Source organism: Boleophthalmus pectinirostris, unplaced genomic scaffold (genome assembly GCF_026225935.1).
Source record: "Boleophthalmus pectinirostris isolate CB_2022bp ecotype Guang Dong unplaced genomic scaffold, ASM2622593v1 HiC_scaffold_20, whole genome shotgun sequence".
Classification (NCBI taxonomy): domain Eukaryota; kingdom Metazoa; phylum Chordata; class Actinopteri; order Gobiiformes; family Gobiidae; genus Boleophthalmus; species Boleophthalmus pectinirostris.
In genome coordinates this window covers 3,247,559-3,261,309 of record NW_026571153.1, presented here as the reverse complement: position 1 = coordinate 3,261,309, position 13,751 = coordinate 3,247,559, and the positions used below count along the sequence as shown (strand labels likewise).

Below are 13,751 nucleotides of genomic sequence, written 5' to 3'. Positions count from 1 at the left end.
TTCAAAAAGTTATAACCCTAGTGGACACTTCCTTATATCTGTCTGCAGGGAGGAGCTAACTACACTGAAACTACTCTGAAACTAACACACCTACTTGTTTACAGTTTCTGTTAGTTGGTTCGGCCTATTGACAGGATGTGGGGTCTAATTAACATAATTCATGGCCATAATGGAGCTTCCACCTCTGGACCTGACCTGGCTCCACCTGTTGTTCTCTTGTTTGTTTTGATTTAGGTTTGAGGATGGAGTTGTAAATAGGAGAGAGATGGTGTCTGAGTCCATTTATGTTTAGAGAAGGATTATATTTCTTAACAAAAATGGCTTCTTTCTCTCCCCTCTCAAACCAGTTCTTTTCTCTGACTAAAATCTGTACCTCGCTGTCCTCAAATGAGTGTCCCGTGGCTTTTAAGTGGAGATGAACAACAGACTGAGGTCCACTGTTGCTCTCTCTGTGTCTGTGTTGGTTCATCCTCCTGACATTATTTAAAATGTTATTATTTTATATTCTGCTTGTTCTGGATTCAGTGTTAAAGCAAAACTCATCATTTAACATTTTTTCAATAAGAAAAGGTTTAACATTACATATCTCGAAAGAAGAGAAAACATGCAGATGGTGTTGAAATTTTGCTACAAATATTTAGTTTGACCCACGACTTAGACCCAGTTTTTAATTTTGGTCCTGTGTGAATTTGAGTTTGACACTACTGGTCTAATGAACTTAACAGAACGCTGGAGCTGCGTGAAAAAGATACTAAGGCTACGTTTATATGACGACGGTCTGAACAGAAGACGTAAAAGTGGCGTCGCGTCTTCACTTTTTATTCCGTGTTTAGACGAGCGTTTTCGGGAGGAGATCTGCGTGTATACGGTGACGCAAAAGTGTGCGGAATTCGATTGTGTATACATGCCAGGCTGGCTCGGTGGTGATGTATGTGACCTGAGCAGATCTGACCAGAGTTTTGCGTCTTGGGCAGTGTAGACGGAAACACTACGACGGAACGTATTCAACTTTTCCACTCTGGAGTGTGGTTTCAGATTTTTGCGTTTTTAAGCCCCAAAAACGCCGTCACCGTCTAAATGATAGGCACTTCCCATAAAATATTTTGTCGTTTATGTAAACAGACCCTAAAATCCCCAAATTTTTCTAAAACTTTCATTGAATTTACAAAACTTCTGTGACTTTTAAAGATTTCCATGACTGTGGGAACTTTGGAACATTCCTTGAAAGCGAGAACATCTCCACGGAGACAATCAGGTGGTTGAGAAGTGTTCAGTCGTCAAATAGTTACGACTTTTTAAACTGTGACGTCTACAGCCAATCAGTAAAAACATGCAGTTTGAGTGAGTTTTTTTTTTTTTATTAAATGGTACTACTTAAAAGTCTTTTCTCGTAAATTCCATATTTTTCCACGTACATGTTTTGAATGTTTGCCTAGTGGTTCCAGACACGCAGCGTTTTATAATTTTTCTATTGTGCAAACCAGAGGCATTGAACAAAGTGAGTAACACAAGTGCTGCCATGTTGACTGACACGAACAGCACGGGGGACGACGACAGCGACAAGGCAAGCAGAGCAGAAGTGTGTCAGCGCAGACAGCAAGGGGGACACGGACATGCGGCTGTGGGAGGAGGAAGGAGAGGAGGAGGAGGAGGAGGAAGAGGAGGAAGAGGAGGAGGTACAGACCAGGGGCTGTCCGAGCGGTTCATTCACCTGTTGGCTGCCTACCTCCTCACGGGGAAGCTTTTTGTCATTGTCCCCCTCGATCCTGACGCGCACCACCCCCGATTTGTCCACGATCTCCTGGATGACTTTGCCGTTTTTGCCGATGACTTTGCCTAAAATACAAAAAAATAAAAAATATTAGAAAGAAGTCATATAAAAGTTTGTCTGGTTGATTATGGAAAACATCATTATCACGACTGTTTTGGTCAGAGGCGAGGTGGTTTTAGGGAGTAAAAGTTTTCAGAAATATTCGTGTGCATAGAAGAGAAATCGGTGCATATTTGTCTGTAGTTGAGCATAAAATAAATGTTCGTAAACTCTCGAATGAGTCCAGTCATACATAAAATGTGTTGTGTGTGCTTTATCCATCAGACTACAAACTGAAAAGTTGCGACATCAAGAATTACAATCATGAAATGAAAATGTACAATGACGCTTTCTTCAGTACAAACACGAATACACAGACCAGGACTAAACGAGGACTAAACCATGAGGACTGAATCAGGACTAAACCAGGAGGACTAAACCAGGAGGACTAAACCAGGAGGACTAAACCAGGAGGACTAAACCGGGTCTAAAAGAGGTCTAAAAGAAGTCTAAAAGAGGACTAAACCAGGACTAAACCCTTTTCTTCTGTGGTCACCCGACAGTCTATGCGGGCGCACCTCCAGGCTTGACCTGAGACTGAGTCCAGCTTGAGTCCAGCTTGAGCCCAGCTTGAGCCCAGTTTGAGCCCAGCTTGAGTCCAGTTTGAGCCCAGTTTGGGCCCAGTTTGGGTCCAGTTTGGGTCCAGTTTGGGTCCAGTTTGGGTCCAGTTTGGGTCCAGTTTGAGCCCAGTTTGAGCCCAGTTTGAGCCCAGTTTGAGCCCAGTTTGAGCCCAGTTTGAGCCCAGTCCTTGGATCAGTCCTGGGATCAGTCCTGGGATCAGTCCTGGGATCAGTCCGTATGCGGCACAAAAATCCAGCATCTCAATCGTTTTTTTCTTCCGCCTGTGAAGTTCTGACGTATTTCTGACGAGTCGAGTCTTGTCTGTGAATTCATATTCGTACTGAAGAAATCATAATCGTAAATTTTCATTTTGTGATTCTAATTCTTGACGTCGTAACTTTTCAAATCGTATTCAGACGGATAATATACGCACAACACATTTTATGTTCAACTGGACTCACTCGAGAGTTTACGAATATTTATTTTATGCTCAACTACAGACAAAAATGCACGGATTTCTCTCGTATGCACACAAATATTTCTGAAAGCTTTCTCACTCCATAAATACATGCATGTTTAAGGTTTGTACCAGATTTATTCCCCCATGTATCTGAGCAAAAAGTGCAGGGGTATATTGTACAAACAGAGCTTGAGGTCAATCTAATTATAAATCCTTTTGTTGACCAATAATCAGGAAGTGCTTGTTTTGCTTCCCAGTTGCTGTAAGCTTCAGCGTGATGGCAAAGTTTTTCTTCATGCTTCATTAGGGCTAATTAACGTGTAATTCGATATTACGGTAACGATTTACTGTAGAGACTATTAGACAAACCAAGTAGTTAATTAGATCTTCGCTGGTGTTTATAAAGTCGCTCGTGTTTTACTCTGGATCTCTGAGTGGACCGACTCTTACCGACAAGGTTTCTGGGAACTTGAAAGTAGTCTTCTTTGAACTCAAGGTATTCTCTGGCTTGTTTCACGGCTTCTGGGGTCTGCCGGAAAAAAACAAAGAAAGCAAATGAGTTTTAAATTACTAAAGATCTGAATGCAGTTTTCATTTCAGTTGAATCGCGTTTTACTTTGTCGCTCCTTGACCTGAACGGCCCCGTATTCAGTTTGTGGAATAAGCCGATCGGAAACATGCTTTTAAACCTGGTTCGTGCAGATGTGGGCAGCTCTAATGAATATGTGAAATGTTTTGAGATATCCGCAGTGAATACCAAGTGTCAATGTGGGCAAAATGAGACGTGAAAGCTGCAGGACGCGGTGGAATTCAACATGTAAAGTGAAGGTTTACTTCTGTGTTTTCTGTCAGTGTGGCACCTCCTCACACCCACTGAGATTTTTGACTTTCAGAACAGAGTTTAGAGTTTTTTTATTTGAACATTTATTTAAAAAAGGCATGAAGGCATAAAATATAGTCTCCATACTCTCAGAACATGAACATTTAACAAAGAAATAAACAAAGTAATGCTAAAAAAAAAAAGAGTAGGAAGAAGTACAGCTTATTATAATCCTACTCCTACAGTATTTTTCAGACTATAAGTGTCACTTTTTTTGTGGTTTGGGTGTTTGTGACTTATACTTCAGTGCGACTTCTATATTAAAATGTTTGAGTGAAGCGTGGAGAGGTTCTAGTCTTGTGTGTGAGTATCTGCTGCTCCTGTTCCGCCTGTGCCACTGTCACTTGGCTCTACTGCGCATGTCTCCTGCAGAAAGAGCCTCTGTCCTGTCTGTGTCATGACAGTCGATCGCACCGTTACTTCTGCACCACTGAACAATTTAACACTGAAACAAAGTTATAAAGACGACTGAGAAGACTGAACACAAATGCCCTAAAAAACAAAATCAGATTCTGCAGATTACAAACTGCGAGTCGTGAAATCTGCAGCTGAAAACGGAAATCGAGCAGCAGAAAGAAAGTTTGGAGCAAGAGAGAAACTTTCCTGAAGTCACTGGATGGATGGACAAAGCCTGGAACTGGAACTGATGCTGAGACTACGTTTACGCTGAAACGAATTACCGTATCAGAAACGAATTGTGTCCACAATCAAAGCCTTCCCTATCCACACAGCTTTGAGCACATTTGTTTACATTTTACATAAATGAAACTTAAAACCGCATGGGTAATTTGCATAAACTGAGCGCTCAAAAATACAGCTTGCTTTTGTTTCCTGATGCGGTTCAGATTCTGTCGGACTAATGGACACGGCTCAGTGGAATATGAGTGTTCTTTCTGTGACAGAGGGATGTTCTGCTGATGGTGAGTCTGTTCTGAGTTTCTGTCGTGTTGGAGATGGTTCATGTGAAACTTTTCAGAGATTATACGTCTGCAGGTCGTACACACACACACACGTTTATATGAATGGACATATATTTTAGTCTCTTAGCGTTTTGGCGGTGAATTACTTCGCGGTGCACAGACCTACATCAGAGTATCAGTGTTTTCAGGCGTCCACACGGTGCTGGATCAGATCTGTACTCGGATGAATTCGTGGGAGCTGGAGGCACCAGATCTTTCCGTCTCTGGAGCCGTTTTCCATCGGATTAATGTCGACGAACACTGCACCCACAACGAAAAGGACTCGAATACTGACTAGTGTGGACGGGGCCTGAGTCTGGTGACAGCGACAAAGAAGAGGAAGCGGCGCTCTGTTTACCTCCGGAGGTCGAGGCCGAGTTGCTCAGAAGTGACACCGAGGATGAAGAATTGAATGGATTTAGTGATTTGGAGTGAGATGGAGAGTTTGGTAAACTTCTTCTGTTCTGTTGTTTATGTTATAGTTTATCTGAAGAACTGTTCATATGTGTCGATAACGGTCTGTTGTTCTTCTTCTATTGTTTTTATGAGAACTTGACCTTCAACAAGAAATGTCATTTCCTGGTCTGATTTTATCAAATAAATTTCCCCCCAAAAACTGCCACTTATATGTTTTTTTCTTCTTCAGTACATATTTTTTGGCTGGTGCGACTTAAAATCCGAAAAATACAGTAATTAGTGTATTATAATTGTAAGTGACGTTGAAGACCCGATTAGAGTCCCATCCCTCTTGGAAAGCTTTGTCAGGTTCTGAAGACACTGCTGCTCAATCCACGGTTTTAGAACATGCCCAGTGTCGGGAACTACACAACTCGTCCTGCACATGTTTCCAAACGTCTTCCTACCTCTCCGTAGATCCTGAACGTGCAGCTCTCCTCTTCCAGTTCGATCGCCGTGACCCCGGGAACCTTCCGCGCCTGCTGGATGTTGGCGCCGTGCGAGCCGATGGCCAGCCCCATCAGGTCCTCCCTGACCCGCACCTCTTCCTGATATGCCGACGCTAGCTGCTTACTGGTCTGAAAGCACAGAGAGACGACGGAATAAATTCGACTTCTCTTCACGCCAAGTTTACGTCTTGGTGCGTACTCACCTCTAAATGTTTGGTGGCCTCTTCGTTTCTGGACATTAACATGAGTTTGGTTCGGATGCTGCGGAAATGCATGTCGCTCAGAAGGGTCGCGCGCTTTACTGTGGTTTCATTTGTCGACTGGGGAAAAAAAAAGACAAACCAGAACAATTATAAAACAGAAATATGCCAACATTTTCAGTCTGGAAATAACATTTTGCTGATCAGTTATTTGAGGTCAGGGATGTGTACAGAACACAGCAAAGAATTCAGCTATAATATTTTTCCTGGGCCATTATATATTAATTTTAAATCACACAGAGACATTTACTAAAAAAAATGAACTGCATCAAGTAGAGAAATAAAGGCTCCTGTAACACTGGCCACGTTTACATGATGGTTTTTAATTCTGAATTAACTGTTCTGAATTAAATAGTTCGGTATTAAAGTATTCTCCTTCGAGTTTACGTGGAAATAATAATTCCGAATTGAGGTTTACATGGAAAACACGTTAAATTGTCTTTATTTAATTCCGTTCAGCGTCTGGGGGTGGGGAAGGGTTCGAACACATTTACGTCGACCGCAAGAAAACACACACTTCAGCTGCTACTGGCTTTTCTGATCTCTGTTTGTCGTTATGCCACGGACACAAACATGATCCAAACTTTTCCCGCAGTGGTTCCAATCATAATTGCGCAGCAGCTGGAGAATTCTCTCATCACGCTTCACGTTGAAGGGAAGAGTGTCGGAGAAGGGAGGAAGAAGACAAAGTGAGTGTGAGGCTGCTCTACCTCAGCCCACTCCCACATCCCGCTTACAAATCCAAAGAGACGTGGAGGAAAGTCCGAAGACAAGACTGGTGGAGCCGGATCGTCCGGATCGCGTCAGAAGGGCAACACAATGAGCAAGTGCTGAACGAATGGGAATATTTTTATTTGGAAGAAGAAACCTGCACGTGATCAAGGAATAAATTAATACGGCTTTAAAATTGGAATAAACCACCCACTTAGAGTTACTACAGGTTTCTTCAAGTTAAATTCAAGTCTTTTAAGAGCTTTTCAAGACCATTTATATAAAAACTAAGGTTATGTTTACACTGAAATGAATCGCCATATCGGAAATGATGTGTGTCCAGACATGATCCACACAGTAACACGAGACCACCTGAAATGATGGTCACATGACTAGGCTGGCATCACGACGTCACATGGGCGGTAAAAACAAAGAAGTGGAGCACCGTGTCTGAAGTTACAGCTACTTGTTTTCAGGCCAAGGAAGATGGCAAGCGTGAAAACAATCTTTTCTACTACCAAGTAGTTCTAGCTCCACTGTCTCCTATTTGTCTGTGTTTTGTTTAAACTGTTTTCCGCAATAGCGTCACATGACCGATGTCACAAACCCAGAGAATCAGGAAGGTGCAAGTCACAGTGGCGTGGTCCAATAAGGACGAAACTAGAGCTCATATGTCAGAGTATCAGTGTTTTCAGGCGTCCACACGGTGCCAGATCAGATCTGTACTCAGATGAATTCGTGGGAGCTGGAGGCACCAGATCGTTCCGTCTCTGGAGCTGTTTTCCATCGGATTAATGTGAACTAACACTGCACCCACAACGAAAATTACTCGAATATGTACTAGTGTGGATGGAGCCTTAATACCTATTTCACAGCCTATTTCATAGAACTGCAGGCAAAGAAAAACTAAATTCTTGAAAACTATTTAAGTGACGTTGTTTAACCAGATAATGGTGCTTGACAAATTAAATTTTGAGGAGAAATTCAATACTGAGAATTGAAGTACTGCACAAATTTAAAAACCCAAAAGTCGTTTTCCAGTCTTTTGAAGGTATTTTCCAAATTCATAGACTAGACTTTTTAAGACACTGCGGGAACCCTGACTTCAGAATTAAGTTTGATTCTGAATAATCATTTTCATTAGGAGTAAGTGTTTACGTGGTCTTTTTAAAGCGGAATTAATTTTTATTTGGAATTAAAGCTCTCATGTAAACGTGGCAACTGTGGCATAATGAAATCAGTGAATAAAAACTCCCGAAAAAAAAAAAAAACCTGCACTCTGACCGTCCACCACATCCCGGCGTCGCTCACTCACCAGCACTATGAGCTCGTGTGTCTGGGCGCTGTAGAAGATGCAGTTGGCTCCGATTGCTTTCCTGAAGTCTTTGTGGATGCTGTCGTTTGCACAGCTGTGGACAGAAACAAGAGTCTCAGGGGGTGACAGGAGCAGTGACAGGAGCAGGGACAGGAACAGGAACTCACATGTCTCGTAGGTCTTCTGGTACGGGGATGGGCACCTTGTGGAAGGAGTTTTTGGACGAGGGACTGTTGGGGTTGACGGGCCGGATGCGCTCTGACGTGACGATTTCGTTGTACGTGGCGTCGCAGGCGGCGTATTCGATCACGTAGAACTGGAGAGAGGACAGGAAACACCAGACAATGTTTATTTTATTCATAATCACAAAAAGCATGAGTGGGTGTTGGTGTTGTCATTGCCACTTTTGTACCAGAAACCCACTTTTCATCTTTAGCTAAACCATGTGTGTATCAAAAACCATTAATAATACTAAAATAAAAATAATAATAAAATACTACTACTACTAATAAAAATAAATAAAATACAATACTAAATAATAATAATAATAATAATAATAATACCGATACTAATAAAAATACTACTACTACTAATAATAATAAATAAGTACATAAATAAATAAATAAATAAGTAAATAAATAAATATCAATAAAATTATTATTATTTAAATAAATAAGTATTATTTAAATAGTAGTGGAAATAATAGTATTTTTTAAATTATCATTATTTACATTATCATTATTATTATATTATTATATTTTTATTTTATATTTTATATTTTTATTATTACTCTTATTATTACTACTATTTTTATTTTTATTATTATAAACTTTACAGATTATATTGTTTTTATTATATTTTTTAAAAAGGTGCAGTATGTTCCTTAAAACCGTATTCTGGAACATTCTCCATGGACATACAGTTGGTTTTATTCCGTACTGTACATAGCCTTTTATTTTTGTATATTTTAACGCTAAAAAGTTACATGACGTGGCTTTAATACTGATAATTAAGAACATTTATCACAACACACTGGTGAAAGAAAACTATGAGTTAAAGTAGAGGCAGTTAGGGACCATGCTACCAAAATGGCAAAAATCTTATTATAATTAAGATTATTATTATTATTATTATATTAACTGTGTGTGTGATTAGTTTGTTATTTTATGTTCACGAACACAAACTCCAAACCTGATAAATCTGTTGTAAAAACTGTGCAAAAGTAGGTTTCTGGTACAAATTAAAGAGGAAATGACAGGTGCTTTTTGACATTTACAGTTTTAAAGATGCACTGTGTAACTTTTCCGGTGGAGGATTCCCCAGCTGCTCATCGTCGTGCTGATGTAACTGTTTTGCCTAGAATGTCCCCAACTACAGAAATGCACACATCCTGTTGTGTGCAGAGGGTGACCAGACTTTCAAAATAACAAACTGGGACATCCCCTAATTCGTGTGTCATTCGTTCATTTGTTTTTCAAAATAAAACCAAAAATGAGAAATTGAAAAAGACAACTATTTTCTTTTCTATATGGAATTTTTTTTTTTTAAAGATTTGTTTTTTCAGTTTTCACGGCTTAAACTGTGATGCCGGACCAGGACTGAACCAGGACTGAACCAGGACTGAACCAGGACTGAACCAGGACTGAACCAGGACTGAACAAGACTAAAACAAGACTAAAACAGACTAAACCAAGACTAAACCAAGACTAAAACAAGACTAAAACAAGACTAGGACTGAACCGGGACTGAACCAGGTCTACACAAGGTCTAAACCAGGACTGGAACCAGGACTGGAACCAAGACTAAAACAAGTCGTGGTCCTGGTCGCGGTCCTGGTCACTCAACAGTCTACGTGGGCGCACCTCTGGGCCCATCCTGAAACTCCTGGTTCAGTCCTGGTTCAGACCTGGTTCAGTCTTCGTTTGGGATCAGTCCTTTTTTAATCCTGGTTCAGTTCTGGTTCAGTCTGTTATCCGTTTTTTTCCCCCCATTTTTCATTTAAACACAAAATCAAAAACTGAAAAAAATTATCATCTGTTTTTCATTTGGGTTTTGGAGACAAATAATGAAGAAAATAGTAAATTTTTTGTTTTCTTATTTTTGGTTTTATTTTGAAAAACGAATGATACACAGATTCTCAGTTTTTCTGGTGGTTTGTAATAATAAAATTATGAAACGAGTGCGTAATTAAGGAAAACTGTCACGCACTCGGGACTAACATGAGTCAGTATAGTCACATTTTCTTTGTTTTTTGTCCGTTTTTTTAACAGCTTTTCTGTATTTTACCCAAACAACTTTAAATTTTTGCCTCTTTTTACTGTTGGCAGGGATCAAATTGGTCAAAAATAGAGACATTTCTTGTATAAAAATGGGACAAATCACTGGTTTGGACACAGGGCTTAAAACTGGGACTGTCCCGGGAAAATAGGCTCGTCTGGTCACCGTACACCTGGTCAAAGTACAGCTCAGATCTATGGAGAGTCCGTTATTTGCGATGCATTTCTAGTAATTCCTATATTCATATATGAATAAATGAAAGATATAGATATACTGCGGAACATTCCAGGCAAACCAGAAAAGTTACACAGACCTTTAAGTGTAATTTGAGCTACATAAAGGAAAAGGTTAAAAGTCACAGAACTTAATGCAGCACAAGGCAAAGTACAACACAGAACAGGCATCCAGGAAAAAACACAAAACATGCTTTTCTGACCAGCTAAATACTACTAAAGGTTTATAATCCGTGTGTCATTTGTTCATTTCTTTTTCTAAATAAAACCAAAAATAAGAAAATGAAAAAACAACTATTTTTCTTCATTATTTGTCTCCAAAACCAAAATGAAAAAACAGATAATGATTCACTTTTTCAGTTTTTGATTCTGTGTTTAAATGAAAAATGGAAAAAATGGATATTGATCGTTTCCTGTTACGGACTGAACGAGGAATGAACCAGGTCTAAACCAGGTCTAAACCAGGTCTAAACCAGGTCTAAACCAGGTGTAAACCTGGACTAAACCAGGACTAAACCAGGACTGAACTATGACTGAACTACTGTGCGACTGAACCAGGTCTGAACGAAGACTGATCCCAGGACTGATCCCAGGACTAAATCGGTCTTGGTCCCATTTACATGACTTAAACCGAGAAGTTGGACTGAACCAGGACTAAACAAGGACTAAACCAGGACTAAACCAGGACTAAACCAGGACTAAACCAGGACTAAACCAGGACCAAACTGGTCTCGGTACCGGTCCTGTTTACATGACTTAAACCGAGATGTTGGACTGAACCAGGACTGAACCAGGACTAAACCAGGACTGAACCAGGACTGGTTCAGTCCTGGTTCAGTCCTGTTATCTGTTTTTTCCATTTTTCATTTAAACACAAAATTGAAAATTTTAAAAAACGAATCATTATCTGTTTTTTCATTTTGGTTTTGAAGACAAATAATGAAGTGAAAGTGAAAATTGTTGTTTTTGGTTTTATTTTGAAAAACAAATGAACAAATGACACACAGATTGCTGATAATGCGAGCTGGTCTGTTTTTTTTTTCTCAGTTTGAGGATTAGTCACGATTAATAACATAACTGTTAATGGGTTAGTATAAGAAACTAAAACGGTGTAATTAGAGATGAGCTCATTTACCCACACTGTAAAAATATCCTTGTGGCCTGCATAATCTCTAATGTTTAAATTTGTGACCGATGTAGCGCTGTGCAATTACTTGAACTTTGAGATTCATTCCTCTCTAAACATCTATCGTCTTTTAAAATGGAGATGTTAGGACCCAGCTCGCTCGGGTCGGGGACGTAACACAAACCAAGATGGAAAATGGTATAAATAAAAGTAATAATTAAAAAAACAGGAAAGTGAAAGGTAAAACAAAAGTCGTCTAAAATATGTACACAAAATAACCTAAACTACAAAATAAGACGAACATATAACGAGTTTTGTGTCAAATCAAGTCACGTAAGTTTATACTGAAAAAGAACAGAGCGACTAAACTAAAGGACATGTAAAACAAAACTAAATCATGAGTGTCCCAAAATAAAAATCACAGCAAATCCTCTGTCGGTAAATGTTTTTGGAGCAGAAGAAATTTTATGGAGAATTCAATGATCACTGATGCAATTCCACTCCCAAGCTCTTGGTGGCAGTAGACGTAATGCGTCAGTACAACTTAATGGGAGAAGAGACAGACCTGTGGAGGGTTTTGTTTACCGTCTATGTTTGTATTTGCATTTGAATTAATCATTTGTGTGCTCGGATGTTCCCTGAATGTAACATGTGGCCCTTTAATTTGGGCGCCCTTTCAGAAAAAACTGCGATGCCGGACTTTTGCACAGCATACAAACTGAGCCAGGACTGAACCAGGTCTTAAATCAAGACTAAACCAAGGCTGACCCAGGACTAAAACAGGTCTAAAACAAGTCTAACCCAGGACTGAACCCAGGACTAAAATCAGGACTGAACCCAGGACTAAAATCAGGACTGTAACATGCCTAAAACCAGGACTGATCCCAGGACTGACACAAGTCTAAAACAGGTCTATAACAAGTTTAAAACAGGTCTATAACAAGTTTAAAACAGGTCTATAACAAGTTTAAAAACAGGTCTATAACAAGTTTAAAACAGGTCTATAACAAGTCTAAACCCAGGACTGAACCCAGGACTAAAATCAGGACTGATCCCAGGACTAAAACAGGACTGATCCCAGGACTAAAACAGGACTAAAACATGTCTAAAACCAGGACTGAGCCCAGGTCTAAAACAGGTCTAAAACAGGACTAAAACCAAGACGGATCCCAGGACTAAAACAGGTTTAAGCTGGTCTCTGCTCAGTCCCGGTCTCAGTCCCAATAACCCGACGCACTTCCGGGCCCTTCCCGAGACTCAGTCCCGGGGCTCAGTCCCGGGGCTCAGTCCCGGGGCTCAGTCCCGGGGCTCAGTCCCGGGGCTCAGTCCCGGGGCTCAGTCCCGAGGCTCAGTCCCGAGGCTCAGTCCCGGCTCAGAGCCCGTTGGAAGTCTTCATCACATTTTTCCAAACGTCTTCCTGGTTTGTGACGTAAGCGTGAACAGAGCCTGTAGCTCTGTTTCTGTTCATGGAATTTATATGGACAAAATATGACAACAATAAGACAAAAAAATAAAAAATTTGAATCTAATAAAAACTGAGAAATTAAGAAACGATTTAACTTTTTTTCTGTCATATTGCCAAGCCCCACTACGATCTCATTCCCAGTCCAGCCCAGTCAAACCACAGAGCACCTACTTGGTAAACACAACAGTGAATCTGAATGTCAAGTATCGGCTGTGTGGGTTCGTTTTCATTATGTAACACTGTAAACCAAAAAGTGACAGATGGTCGGGGCGATGGGGATCAGATTACGCTCTCTCACCCACTTTGTACACTTCTTATTGACAAAAACACCTCATTAAAATTCTCTCTTCTGTTCATTCTCAAAGCTTTAAAAATGTATAATCACAGTTGGGCCATTTGACAAAAAATATATAAAAAGTTCATAATTAATCACGATTGTTCTCCCCGTATTGACTGAGCAAGACAGAATTTTAAACTTAAAAATGGTTTCCAATGTTCATTTCCTGAACGTAAACAAGACGGACCATTTTAGTTTCTTTATTTGAGCAAAATGTGTCTTGACTCAGAACAGATTATATCGTACAAGCAGCTCTGGAAGTCAAAATGTCAAAATAGGTCAAGTATTTTATTGTCCAATAATAAGGAAGTGTGCAGTTAGGATGCTAGTTGTCATCAGCTTCATTACCGTCATTTTAAAACTCTGCTGCACATAAGGACCTGGTATTACAA

At 40.1% G+C, this 13,751-nt stretch overlaps 1 protein-coding gene across 4 annotated transcripts in view; it reads right to left on the bottom strand.

Annotated features, from left to right (window-relative positions):
• The window catches only part of fxr2 (FMR1 autosomal homolog 2), a 65,112-nt gene that overhangs the window by 15,577 nt on the left and 35,784 nt on the right, over positions 1-13,751 (bottom strand). For 2 of the 4 annotated variants that reach the window (XM_055156690.1, XM_055156692.1), the window contains 6 exons: positions 8,089-8,237; positions 7,922-8,015; positions 5,839-5,955; positions 5,594-5,764; positions 3,342-3,420; positions 1,712-1,836 (listed from right to left, as the gene is read on the bottom strand). In XM_055156690.1, the coding sequence (XP_055012665.1) occupies positions 1,712-1,836; positions 3,342-3,420; positions 5,594-5,764; positions 5,839-5,955; positions 7,922-8,015; positions 8,089-8,237 (735 nt within the window). The remainder of the gene's footprint in view (positions 1-1,711; positions 1,837-3,341; positions 3,421-5,593; positions 5,765-5,838; positions 5,956-7,921; positions 8,016-8,088; positions 8,238-13,751) is intronic. The other 2 variants (XM_055156691.1, XM_055156693.1) reach the window with 1 other exon arrangement.